This window comes from Macrosteles quadrilineatus, unplaced genomic scaffold, assembly GCF_028750875.1.
Source record: "Macrosteles quadrilineatus isolate MER2022 unplaced genomic scaffold, UCM_ALF_1.0 Scaffold_2__2_contigs__length_208266976, whole genome shotgun sequence".
Classification (NCBI taxonomy): domain Eukaryota; kingdom Metazoa; phylum Arthropoda; class Insecta; order Hemiptera; family Cicadellidae; genus Macrosteles; species Macrosteles quadrilineatus.
In genome coordinates this window covers 93,919,004-93,932,223 of record NW_026542595.1, presented here as the reverse complement: position 1 = coordinate 93,932,223, position 13,220 = coordinate 93,919,004, and the positions used below count along the sequence as shown (strand labels likewise).

At 43.4% G+C, this 13,220-nt stretch overlaps 1 protein-coding gene across 1 annotated transcript in view; it reads right to left on the bottom strand.

The window, feature by feature from the left end:
- The window catches only part of LOC128987292 (b(0,+)-type amino acid transporter 1-like), a 32,189-nt gene extending 20,370 nt beyond the window's left edge, over window positions 1–11,819 (bottom strand). The window contains exon 1 of the mRNA XM_054408063.1: window positions 11,703–11,819. Within this exon, the coding sequence (XP_054264038.1) occupies window positions 11,703–11,811 (109 nt within the window). The 5' untranslated portion in view covers window positions 11,812–11,819. The remainder of the gene's footprint in view (window positions 1–11,702) is intronic.
- Between the last annotated feature and the right edge of the window lie 1,401 nt (window positions 11,820–13,220).

The following is a 13,220-nucleotide window of genomic DNA, read 5'->3' as shown; positions in this document are numbered from 1 at the left end:
AGGAAGTAAGATGATTCTCTTTTTTTTATTGTTTTCTTTTCTTTTGTGAATTTAGTGGAGTGTTTTAAGGGTTATTTTCCCCTTACAGTTATTCTGTTTGTAAGAAGAAATATTTATTTTGTAAAGAAGTTAATGATTATTTTGTGAAAGAATAATCGTTTTATTTTGTTTCTTGTCTTCAATTATTCCTAAGGCCATAAACCCAATTGTTTAATTAGAAATAGGTTTATTATTTATTAAAATTATTCTGGCATTATTGGTGCATAATAATAGAAGTTTAGTTGAATAGTATGAATTACAATAGTGCCAGACTTAGAGAGAGAGGGAGAAATATAGAGGTAGAAGTAAACATTGAGGTAGCGGCCGATCTTATCAGCTGTTAGGGCAAAGGTCGTGCGGCAAAACAACTGGGCTGCCGAGCTTACCTTCGCTACCTCGACCCTACACCCCCTTGTCACTTGAAGGTCCTGTAAAAGCAAATGCATTTGGGACACTGGGCAGTTGATGTTGCAGACGTCGGACAGCTGACAAGTTAAGTACCGTCGTGGTCGAATATACCGCGACTATAACCATAAGCGTGGCGTAAGAAGTCGTGCTTATAGTAAGTCAGTCTTAGGCCCGAGGTGGATAGTGTCGGTAAGTAGAAGCTCGGGGTTGTTAGGCATACTAAGCAACCCCATATTAGTATAGTTAGTTCTACCAAAGCGTTATAACTTGGACAGAACATTCGACGGGACGGCTTAGAAGGTAGGTACCGTGAATACTTCGCGGCGGAGTTAAGCAGATTGGAGGGCTATACCCTGTCACAGCGAATTGTGTTCGACCTGATTTGGACTACGGAACGAGGTAAGTGCCATCTCGTGACCGAATAAGTCACAACACACAAGTTAGGGCAGCGGATAGTTACCTTAACCTAAAAACCAGTTGGTAGGGTCACGGTAAATATTAGTTACCACGAAATTCGATAGTAAAGACCATATGGTCATAGTCCAAATTCGATGTCTCGAGGTGGTACATAAGTTTCGTAGGCATTTTAATGTGGCTCGTGGGGAACCTATCCCATCCCGAAACACAATCGGATACCTTTAGATCCACAGGATCAACTGCAAAAAGTAGGCCTACAGGCCGTCCAAGGTCAGTGAGGACGCCGGAGAACGTGGAGCGAGTGCGACAAACTGTGCTAACGAGCCCGCATCGCCCGGCGCGTGGACAAGCTGCTACTCATGGCATGTCTGAGCGCTCTATTCGACAAATTTTGCTGAAGTTTTTGGACGATTGCTATTTTATATGGGTGAAAGTGAAGGTCTGAGTGCAAAATTCGTCGAGTAGAGCGCTCAGACATGCCATGAGCAGCAGCTTGTCCACGCGCCGGGCGATGCGGGCTCGTTAGCACAGTTTGTCGCACTCGCTCCACGTTCTCCGGCGTCCTCACTGACCTTGGACGGCCTGTAGGCCTACGTTTTGCAGTTGATCCTGTGGATCTAAAGGTATCCGATTGTGTTTCGGTATGGGATAGGTTCCCCACGAGCCACATTAAAATGCCTACGAAACTTACGTTGCGTATCAACAACAAAATTGCCATTTTTAAAATACGCCTCAACTACAAACGAGCGATGTATACCGGTCCACTGCTCTATGGCGACTAAAATTGTCTCACTTGGCCTTGAGAATGAGCCGCTCCCCACCACCCTCCTCCACTTGGCTGCCGGACGGTACTCGCTTGAAAACCGTCAGATATTTCTGCCGCTCCCTGTATATGATGGATCCATTGTAGGCGTACTTGGCTGCCGCGGACTAAGCTTAAACCTCTAAATATATATATAAATCGAGATTTAGGCTAACTTTAGACCCCTTGATAGTTAGACACCCATACCCTGAACTATCTGTGGAAATTTGTAGAAATCAAAATGTATCATTAAGGGTAAAAATCTCTCACATTCTTCCTACATACGTCGATAACAACTTAAACATCTACTTTCAGGACAGCAACCCAGATTGTAATAGACTATTCATCGTCATAGGACAGCTCTAGGAAACTGTGGCTGACCTCACGGACGCCGTCCAAAGATTAAATAGAAGATGGATGATCCATTAACAACAATGAAGAACACGAGAATAAAAGGATGAGATAATAGGAAAAATACCTGTTCAAATTTTGAAGGAGATAGAAGAGTTGGAGAAAATGTTAGAAACCCCTCAATTTAATAAGCAGCTGTTCAAAGTTCTGACCTCGGTCGGGGAGAAGGACATAAAAACAACGATGTACAAGTGCCTTCGAAGGTTGATGTCGTACCAGGTTGCAGTGGAATATTCCTACAGTGGTATTACTGCAAGGAACAAAGAGAAGACAAAGAAAATAGCATTTTCAAAAACAAATGCCTGCGAAATTGCACACCAATCTGTGGCGGTTTCGTTGTAGCGTATGACGCGACGTTCGTTCCTCATTGGGTTTTTTTTTACCGTTTTGGTGCCATTTTCGTCCTAATACAATTTAAGAACCTTATAATGCGCGGCCATGTGCAAGCCTGAGATTTTCGATCAAGTCGGACGGGCTTTACATGTAATCAATGGGGGAAATAGTGGTTGATGCACTTGCTATCCGTTTTTGGAGAAAGACAGTCATCATTTCAGGACCTCATGAACCTCAGATGGATATTTGGCGTGACCTAAACAAAATAAGGTGATAAACAACGAACTCGTCAATCTAGGCTTCGCCGAAATGAATTAACGGTAAAAAGTGGTGTTGATGAAAGTGATTCTAGGGTGAATACCAGAAATACTGGGAATACTACGGTGTATGATTTCAAAGGAAATAAATTTGTGAGGACAACATCCAATTATGAGATTAATATAAGGCTAAACTGTGGGCGAAGGGAGGTGTACGTTCTTCCCTCTTCGGGGCCCATTGCAAAGCCCCTAACGAAATGGACCTGCTCTTCCATTTGAAGATCTGATCTGTACAGTTTTTGTAAGGATTATTTTTCCCTAACAGTTTATTTTTTTGCAAGAAGAAATATTTATTTTGTAAAGAAGTTACTGATTATTTTGTGAAAGAATAAACGTTTTATTTTGTTTCTTGTCTTGTCTTTGTTTGCTTGGTTGCAGGTGCTTACTCACTTATTGCTTGCCGCACACCCTTTAAATGCTTAGTATAGTCATGGGTAAATTCACTGCTCGTAACTACGAAGCACCTCCATTGTATCTGCTTAAATTGCTAAAGAATAAGATTATGCATGGGGATGTAATATCCGCTTATTTGTGCCTGTTAGAGAGAATGAGTTCGTTGTCCTCGAAACTGCCAAAATTATTTGCAATGGATAGGTATCCAATGAGAAGGTATCCATTGACAAGGTATCCAATGAGAAGGTTATTTTTCACTGCATGGAATAGGAGGGGGTATCAGGGGATAAGGAGACAAGTGCTAGGGGAAAACTTGTTAGACAAAGATCTCATCTTGGTCCCCATTGACGTTCCTGATTGGTATCTGGTGACCATATTACCAGCACGTCACCAAGATTCAGTCTACGACTCAATACCAAACCGGGACCACAGGGAGGTTCTAAATTCCCTAAACCGGCTTATATATCGAGGCTTATGAGTCAGCCGAAAAGATGGAAATTGTGGGGAGAAATATCGTGCCCGCGGCAGTTCAACGGGAGAGATTGTGGAGTATTTCTTTGTGCTCTGGCAGACGCCCTGAACCGCAGGGGGCTCACGCTTGCGTGGGTTCGTGGCCTGGGCGACCACGCGGACCCTAGCTCTCCCAGAGGGGAGGTAACTGCCCGGTGTCAGACCCGGCACTTCAGGTAGACCACAGTTATGGACGACTGGTAAGCGCCAGCCCCTTAGGGGGAGCCTCCAGTGACATTCCCTCCATTCAGGGTGGGGGGGGGGGTGTTTAGCTCTCAGTGACGCCGTTAATTCCGCCTCTCCTCATCTACCTGTAACTGTGGTTGTGACTGAGTCCTACCTGTTGTGTTCGACTGACATTTTGTGAGGCATATCCTCGACTTTGGAAGTAGCCTCGTCCTGGGAGGTGAAATACCTAGCCCCCAGAGGGGAGGTAAATGCTCCGTGTTGGTATCGGCATTTTCAAGTTGGCCACAGACATGGTCGACTGGGCATCGGGTCCCAGTGACATTCCTTTATCCAGGATGGAGGGGTGTTTAGCTCTAGGAGAGATGGAAGTACATCATAATCTCTAACCTACCTGTGTCTGTGGTTCTTTGGGCTTCGGCCTGCTTGTTGTGTGCGACCAGCATTCAGTGGGCAAATCCTCGACTTTGGAAGTAACTTTTCCTGGAGGTGAAAACGGGCAAGTACCCGCAGCTCACGGGGACACTCAAGGGCAACGTAACTTTCCGCAGTGTGAGGGCAACGGTTTGTAGGTACTTATGCAAACCTATCCCTGTCTCTGAGCACGGACGGTATGGTTATCTTGAGTGTGGGGGGTTCTTCCCGGAACCTCAATTGAGTCAAGGGTGTCGCCACCTCTGGTGGATAGGTTCATCCGGGTGGGTCCCACTTCTATACCTGCCTCCTTTTGGGAAACCCTGATGGCCTGGCAGTGATGTTGGGTCTGACGGGCAAACGAAGTAGATCGGGTGCTGGGTCCGAGCCCGCCAGGGGTATCTGGGGATCTATCGCTCTGGTTATCTCTGGTTTCCCAGCAATGGGTAAGGCCTCGATCGGGCAGCGGTGTAAATGGGAGGTTGGGGTTCCCCCCGTCAGCGTGCTGATGGTCCCCTTCCTCCTGGCTATTGATGGCGGGTTCTGCCTGTCAGGGATTAGATAGGTCCCGAGTGTTGCTTGCACTAAATGCGTCGGGGCGCTCTACTATGGACCTCTAGGTTCCGACCTAGTGGAACCCAGGTGGAGTGACGCTTAAACAAGCAGCCGGAATCCCTGGTTAGGATTGAGGGGCAACCCTCTTTCCGAAGGGTCTGCTTCGGCAGCCGGCGAGCCTGATGACCTTAAGTCATCCGCCCATGATGTGCTAAAGGTTGATGCGTAAGCTTCGGCCTACATCATGGGGCCCGGGTATGTCCTGAAGGATAGGTACCGGGTAAGCAGACAGGGGGCTTCGGCTCTCATGACAACAAATGTAAATGTAAATGTAAATGTAGACGCCCTGCCCCTGCATCGATGTCAAAGAGAAGACGCTGGATGCACCGGCGTATCACCTAAAGATGATGGCAAGACTGAAAGCTGGCGAGATGGAGGTTGGGATTGACCCCCCTCAGCTGAAACCAGCATTACGAGAAGGTCTGAAGGATAAGGGGTGGGGCAAGGCAGAAGACGATTGGACCTTAGACGATTGGGAAGTCGAGTTTGAGAACTTAGCTCCACCACCTTTGATATGTCCGCTTTCATCTCCGAAGAGGAAGTCTGTAGAAGCAGCTGTCCCAAGGACTCCACCTTGCACACTACTACCCACCGATAGGGAGACGCAAGCCAAGGAGGAAGGGACAGAGGAAGATTAGTTCGTGTTGTTACAGAAAGATGATTTTGGGCCCTTCACGTCAACTCTCCAGAACCATCCAGAAACGGACTATCAACCCCTGAAGGTCTCTTGGAGAAAAGGCGTCGAAGCTGGAGGACCATCGATTCCCGCCCTGTCACTGGATAATAATACATATATGGACAGCGATTGCTCTTCAATTTATGTGATTCCAGTGCCGACCCCGGACGGCCGTCAATCGTCCCGATGGATGTGGAAGAAGGGGAGATCAGCGAGGAGCCTTAGAGGGTCGAAATGAAAAGTTCACCGCAGAACTCGAAAAGAAAAACCGTTGACCACAATCCCTTCGACCTCAGCGCTGAAGAACGCGCTTCGTTGGCAAGACTTCGTGATAATGGAAATAACACTAGGGCTCACAGGCGGCCGAGGAATAGACGGAATGGTGGGCACCGTCGTGGCGGGCAGCGTCGGTTCATGAGGATATACATTCCACAACTAGGTCAATTCAAGAGAATCAATGTGCGGCATCTGGGACTAACGCCTCAACCCAGGGCGAGGAGAGATTGAGGCGGAGACCTCAGGAAGTAAGATGATTCTCTTTTCTTTTTGATTGTTTTCTTTTCTATTGTGAATTTAGTGGAGTGTGTAAGGGTTATTTTCCTCTTACAGTTATCCTGTTTGCAAGATGAAATATTTATTTTGTAAAGAAGTTACTGATTATTTTGTGGAAGAATAATCGTTTTATTTTGTTTCTTGTCTTTAATTATTCCTAAGGCCATAAACCCAATTGTTAAGTTAGAAATAGGATTATTATTTATTAAAATTATTCTGGTATTATTGGTATATAACAATGGAAGTTTAGTTGAATAGTTTGAATGATAATAGTGTCGGGATTAGAGAGAGAGGGAGGAATATAGAGTTAGAAGTAAACATTGAGGTAGCGGCCGAGCTTATCAGCTGTTAGGGCAATAGTCGTGCAGCAACACAACTGGGCTGCCGAGCCTACCTCCCCTACCTCGCCCCTACACCCCCTTGCCACTGGAAGGTCCTATATAAGGAGTTGCATTTGGGGCACTGGGCAGTTGATGTTGGACGTCGGACAGCTGACAAGTTAAGTACCGTCGTGGTCGAATATACCGCGACTATAACCATAAGCGTGACGTAATAGCTCGGGGTTGTTAGTCAACCTTATACTTAGTTCTACCCAAGCGTTATAACTTGGGGATCATACCTCGCGGCGAGGCTCGGCTGCTTGGAGGGAACATACCCTCCCACAGCAACGAAAAGGTAGGTACCGTGAGGGAATACCTCGTGGCGAGGCTAGGCTGCTTGGAGGGGACATACCCTCCCACAGCAAAGAGTAGGTAGGTACCGTGAGGGAATACCTCGTGGCGAGGCTGGGCTGCTTGGAGGGGACATACCCTCCCACAGCAAAGAGAAGTTAGTTTCCGTGAGGGAATACCTCGCGGCGAGGCTGGGCTGCTTGGAAGGGACATACCCTCACACAGCAACGAGAAGTTAGTTTCCGTGAGGGAATACCTCGCGGCGAGGCTGGGCTGCTTGGAGGGGACATACCCTCCCACAGCAAAGAGAAGTTAGTTGTCGTGAGGGAATACCTCGCGGCGAGGCTGGGCTGCTTGGAGGGGACATACCCTCCCACAGCAAAGAGAAGTTAGTTGTCGTGAGGGAATACCTCGCGGCGAGGCTGGGCTGCTTGGAGGGGACATACCCTCCCACAGCAAAGAGAAGTTAGTTGTCGTGAGGGAATACCTCGCGGCGAGGCTGGGCTGCTTGGAGGGGACATACCCTCCCACAGCAAAGAGAAGTTAGTTTCCGTGAGGGAATACCTCGCAGCGAGGCTGGGCTGCTTGGAGGGCACATACCCTCCCACAGCAAAGAGAAGTTAGTTGTCGTGAGGGAATACCTCGCGGCGAGGCTGGGCTGCTTGGAGGGGACATACCCTCCCACAGCAAAGAGAAGTTAGTTTCCGTGAGGGAATACCTCGCGGCGAGGCTGGGCTGCTTGGAGGAGACATACCCTCCCACAGCAACGAGAAGGTAGGTACCGTGAGGGAATACCTCGTGGCGAGGCTGGGCTGCTTGGTGGAGACATACCCTCCCACAGTAAAGAGAAGTTAGTTGTCGTGAGGGAATACCTCGCGGCGAGGCTGGGCTGCTTGGAGGGGACATACCCTCCCACAGCAAAGAGAAGTTAGTTGTCGTGAGGGAATACCTCGCGGCGAGGCTGGGCTGCTTGGAGGGGACATACCCTCCCACAGTAAAGAGAAGTTAGTTGCGTGTGGGAATACCTCGCGGCGAGGCTGGGCTGCTTGGAGGGGACATACCCTCCCACAGTAAAGAGAAGTTAGTTGCGTGAGGGAATACCTCGCGGCGAGGCTGGGCTGCTTGGAGGAGACATACCCTCCCACAGTAAAGAGAAGTTAGTTGCGTGAGGGAATACCTCGCGGCGAGGCTGGGCTGCTCGGAGGGGACATACCCTCCCACAGTAAAGAGAAGTTAGTTGCGTGTGGGAATACCTCGCGGCGAGGCTGGGCTGCTCGGAGGGGACATATGCCACAGCGAATTGTGTTCGACCGGATTTGGACTATGACACGAGGTAGAAGCCATCTCGTGACCGAATAAGTCGCGATACACAAGTTAGGGCAGTGGATAGTTACCTTAGCCTAAAAATCTGTCGGTAGGGTCACGGTAAAACATAAGTAAGAAGTCCATTGAAGGCGTACTTGGTTGCCGCGGACTGGGCTTAAACCTTGATATATATAGGGAAATCGAGATTTAGGCTAACTTTAGACCCCTTGATAGTTAGACACCCATACCCTGAAATATCTGTGAAAATTCGTAGAAATCAAAATTTATCGTTAAGGGTAAAAATCTCTCACATTCTTCCTACATACGTCGATAACAACTTAAACATCTACTTTCAGGACAGCAACCCAGATTGTAATAGACTATTCATCGTCGTAGGACAGCTCCAGGAAACTGTGGCTGACCTCACGGACGCCGTCCAAAGAATAAATAGAAGATGGATGACCGTTCCATTAACAACAATGAAGAACACGAGAATGTATGAGATAATAGGAAAGATACCTGTTCAAAGTTTGAAGTAGATAGAAGAGTTGGAGGAAATGTTAGAACCCCCTCAATTGAATAAGCAGCTGTTCAAAGTTCTGACCTCGGTCGGTGGGAAGGATATAAAACAATGACGTACAACTGCCTACGAAGGTTGATGTCGTACCAGGTTGCAGTGGAATATTCCTACAATGGTATTACTGCAAGGAACAAAGAGAAGACAAAGAAAATAGCATTTTCAAAAACAAATGCCTGCGAAATTGCACACCAATCTGTGGTGGTTTCGTTGTAGCGTATGACGCGACGTTCGTTCCTCATTCGGGGTTTTTTGCCGATTTGGTGCCATTTTCGTCTTAATACGATTTAGAGCCTTTTTATGCGCGGCCATGTGCAAGCCTGAGATTTTCGATCCAGTCAGACGGGCTTTACATGGAATCAATGGGGAAATAATGGTTGATGCACTTGGTATCCGTAGGGGAGACTGTTGTACCTTGATAATAGTGTACCTTGGATCACCCTTCAGTTTATTGACAGGTGCTGCCATCTGTGCCCTAATAACTATAGAAGTTCATAGATCACCCACTAGAGTGCAGCAGATGCCTGAGTTTGGTTGCTAAAGTTGTGTTGTTTTGAAGTGAGACATAAAATTAGTTTTCTAGCGCTAAAAGTAGTAAATTTTGTTTCCAAAACTTATTTTTTATCTCCAGTTATGAGTTAAGAAGACTTTAAAATCATAGTCCTGCAGAATCACAACTTAGTCGTGATTATTTTGATATGTCATATTTCACGTTTGAACATAACCTAGAAAGTACACGAGGCTAAGACTTGAAATGAGCACCATCATGTACCTTGGATCAAAACAACGTCATGTACCATTGATCACTGAATCCGCTGAGGTGTTTGATGTAGTTGCAGAAGATATTTTAGCGAAACTGCCAAACCCAGTAGAATTAAGTGGTTCAGCTAGAACTGAAGGACAGTTGTGGTTTCAGGTTGACTTTTCCAACTTTAACGTTAAATGAACTGTAACTTAAAATCGAACCAACTTCAAATGTAATTTTTTTTATAAAAAACCAGGTTTGATATATTTTTATGTCTAGTTTTATTTATACTAAAATAAATACTGACAATTTTCTTTGCATAAACATGTCTTTAACCTAATTTATTTACCTCATAAGGTACACAACGTCAATGATCCAAGGTACACTAGGTTGTGATCAATGGTACATAATGGTCTTGTACCATTGATCACTAATCAGTTAACTATAAATATATGTTTTATTCAAAACTGTTTAGCAATAAAATTATCAAATAAATATATAGTTTACAGGAATGCCGGTTCTTCATTATGGAACTGTTTCTGTTGTTATATCTCTTAACCAACCTTTTTAAAAAAATAAAATGTGAAAAGTGATCCAAGGTACAACAGTCTCCCCTATTTGGTGAAAGTGAAAGACCTAAACAACGAACTCGTCAATCTAGGTTTCACCTAAGAATTAACGCTCCAAGGTGGCGTTGATGAGAGTGCCACTAGATAACACTAGGCCACTAAATTGACTAGACAAGGAAAATGGAAGCGGGCCAAAAAACTGGCTCGTGATGACAATAGTTATTTAGTAGGCATCTTCAAAGATTACTGTAGTAATCGAAGGCCCGATTGTAACTTGATTGGTGTCTGCAATCCTACTTGTTGTACTCATTCCAAACAGTTAGCATCTAATCCACATTCAATTTCTTACAATGACCATAGGCCTAAAAATATTTGTTATTTTACCTCAGATTTCACAAATTCAAGCCCTCCGTTACTTCAAGTTCCAGATAATTTCCAAATCGATGATGAAACTTTTGACATTGATTTAACATATAATCCACCTTCCAGTGATTCTACCCGGATTCTGCCATTGACCGATCATCTACAAATGATTCTCTATCAAGCCCTTGGCAAATTCAAGCCTTCAGACCATTGAATTTCCTGAAAATTTCATAATTGACAATGAAACTTATGACATTGATTCAAGTGATAGTGAAGATGTGGATGAGTTTGATCAGGACGATTTCTTTAATCGACTTCGAAAATGGAGTATAGACTTTCAAATCACCGGTGTTGCTCTTTGTGTATTATTATTAATATTTAAAACTCATAAATGTTTTTACACCCTTGCCAAGTAATGGATGGACACTAAAACGAACCCCCCCCCTGCATATGCAATCAACGTTCAGCCTCTGAATCCTGGTTACTATTGTCATTTTGTTTTTGAGTCCTTTTTTGAAAAGATAAGGAAGTTTCCAATTTTGATTATAAATTTGGAGCAACCATTTTAATAATTCTCAAAAACTTACATTTCGCAAAAATATAGTATTTGTAAGTTTTCCAAATTTCTTTACAAATTTGCATCAAACATTTTAACGTTTCATGAAAAACTTTCAGTTTGCAAAAAAATATTATCTATAAGTTTTAAATATTTTGTTTATAAAATTGCAGAAAATATTTCTGAATAATATTCAAGAATAATATTTCTTGAAAATTTGCAGTTTGGAAAAATGGCTATTTTAAAATATTCAGTTTGCATAAGATAATGATTTGTAAACTTTCAGTTAGCAAAATTCTACTGTTTGCAAATTTTCAAGTGTGCTAATAAAGTTTGTAGCAAATATTTTTTATAATATTTTTATAGTTTCAGGAAAACTTGCAATAGTTGATTATTTGCAAATTTTCTATTTGCAAATAATATTTGCAGTGAAATTACTGCAAGTTCAGCATGCGTCAACTACAAGTTTGCAGCAAAGTTACAAATGACTTTTGTTCTACAAATGACTTTTGGTTTTACAAATGACCAATTGTTCTTTGCTATCTGGAATGACTCTAACGCTATTGAAAAATAAAATGGAATATTTATTAGCTAGTAACCAAGCCACAATTAAACAATGAGCCTAAAACGATTATTTACCTTACCCAAGTCAAGATGCTGATACTAGAATAGGGCCAAGGTAAATAATATGGATACGTAAATTATATTTGTGCAAAATCTCAGGTATTTAGTCCGTTGGTTTTAGGGCGATAGAGATGTGGATACCTCTTTGTTTTATAGTGTAAATCACTGGCAAAGAGAACAATAAACTTACGGTACCAACATTCAATAGTTCAGGCTTACCAATCATGACACTGATGATGAGGCTAACAGCACTGAATAGGCCGAGTTCTCGTTTGAGGGTGAGTTGTTCTGGAGCCGTGTTTGTAGCCGTACCGTCCAGCAGCGACATGGCCACGGCGTCAGGCTCCTTCGACCTGCAAGCACCTCCTAAAATGTCATCTCACTTATATACAAGGTTGTTCTGGAGCCGTGTTTGTAGCCGTACCGTCCAGCAGCGACATGGCCACGGCGTCAGGCTCCTTCGACCTGCAAGCACCTCCTCGAATGTCATCTCACTTATATACAAGGTTATAGACAAAAGATAAATTGGCTTAAATTCAGAGAAATAGAATTCAAGAAATATATTTGCTATTTTTACTATAGCGGAGTTTGATGGCCCTCAACCAGAACCTACTAAAGAAAAAGGTGGGTAGACCTTTCATGAATATTTTGGCAAAGAAATGCCTCTACTGTGTCTTAAGGGATAACGTTTTTTACCAGCAAAACTGATAGATTTGAAATACTTGATGGGGTTCATTCCATGATACAAAAGCGTTTTACAGAGGGTGGTTATAGGGTTATAGGGTTTGGTCTTTTTTTGGTCAAGGATGAAGAGATCAAGTATTTCAAGTAAGTAATATACATTCATTTTATTCCAAATATAAGTTAAATACATCAATAATGGTTCGAGGTTCCATTATACATACTATTAACCAAAGTTAAAAAAGCAAAACAGCATAAACAAACCAAGTGCTTTTTGGCCTATAAACTAAGTAAAGGGATCCATAACTCCTAATATACACATTATTTAACCTTAAAAGTTATACAGTGTGATTGAAAAGTCCCGGAACGGTTTAATATTTTTAAAAATAATGCAGATAGAGCTAAAATACTTGGTACAAAGTTACAGGGCATAAAACTCTATTTTAACACATATTCAGTGACTCAATAACTATTCAGGGGGACGTCCCACAAGGAGTCAGAAGAAAATCTTAAATGGAAGCATAGGTCAATATGCACATCAAATTAAAGGTCTTTTTTAGTAGAATACAATGCCGCAAACCGCACTTCAAAAGGTTGATCCTGCGCAAAGAATTTAGGAGGCAAACTAAAAACTTGGACTCTAAAATCTCAACTCAAGAAATATGAAATCACAAAGCTGCATAGTAAATAAGTAGTCTAATATTACGATGGTAGTGAGCTTCAACATACGACAACACATTTTAAACAATTAGAGTAAATGTGTTAAGTCCTTAAATCAGTGGAAACACTTCCCAGTTGTTCCTATTGTTCGATAGTTTAGGGTAAAAATTGCGAAAAATATACGTTACTCATCCAATATGTGTTTCCCGGACTTATGGTAATCCTGCGAGAAACGAAGTCTAGCTCCAACATATATTTTCCGGACTAGAAACTTAATATACAATTTTTCACTCCGTATACGAAAATAGCTCATTTCCGCACAGCTGAGTTATACGATAATCGTTGTTTTCAACTCTATCAAAACATAATATGATTTTGTCTGTCCTAAAATATACT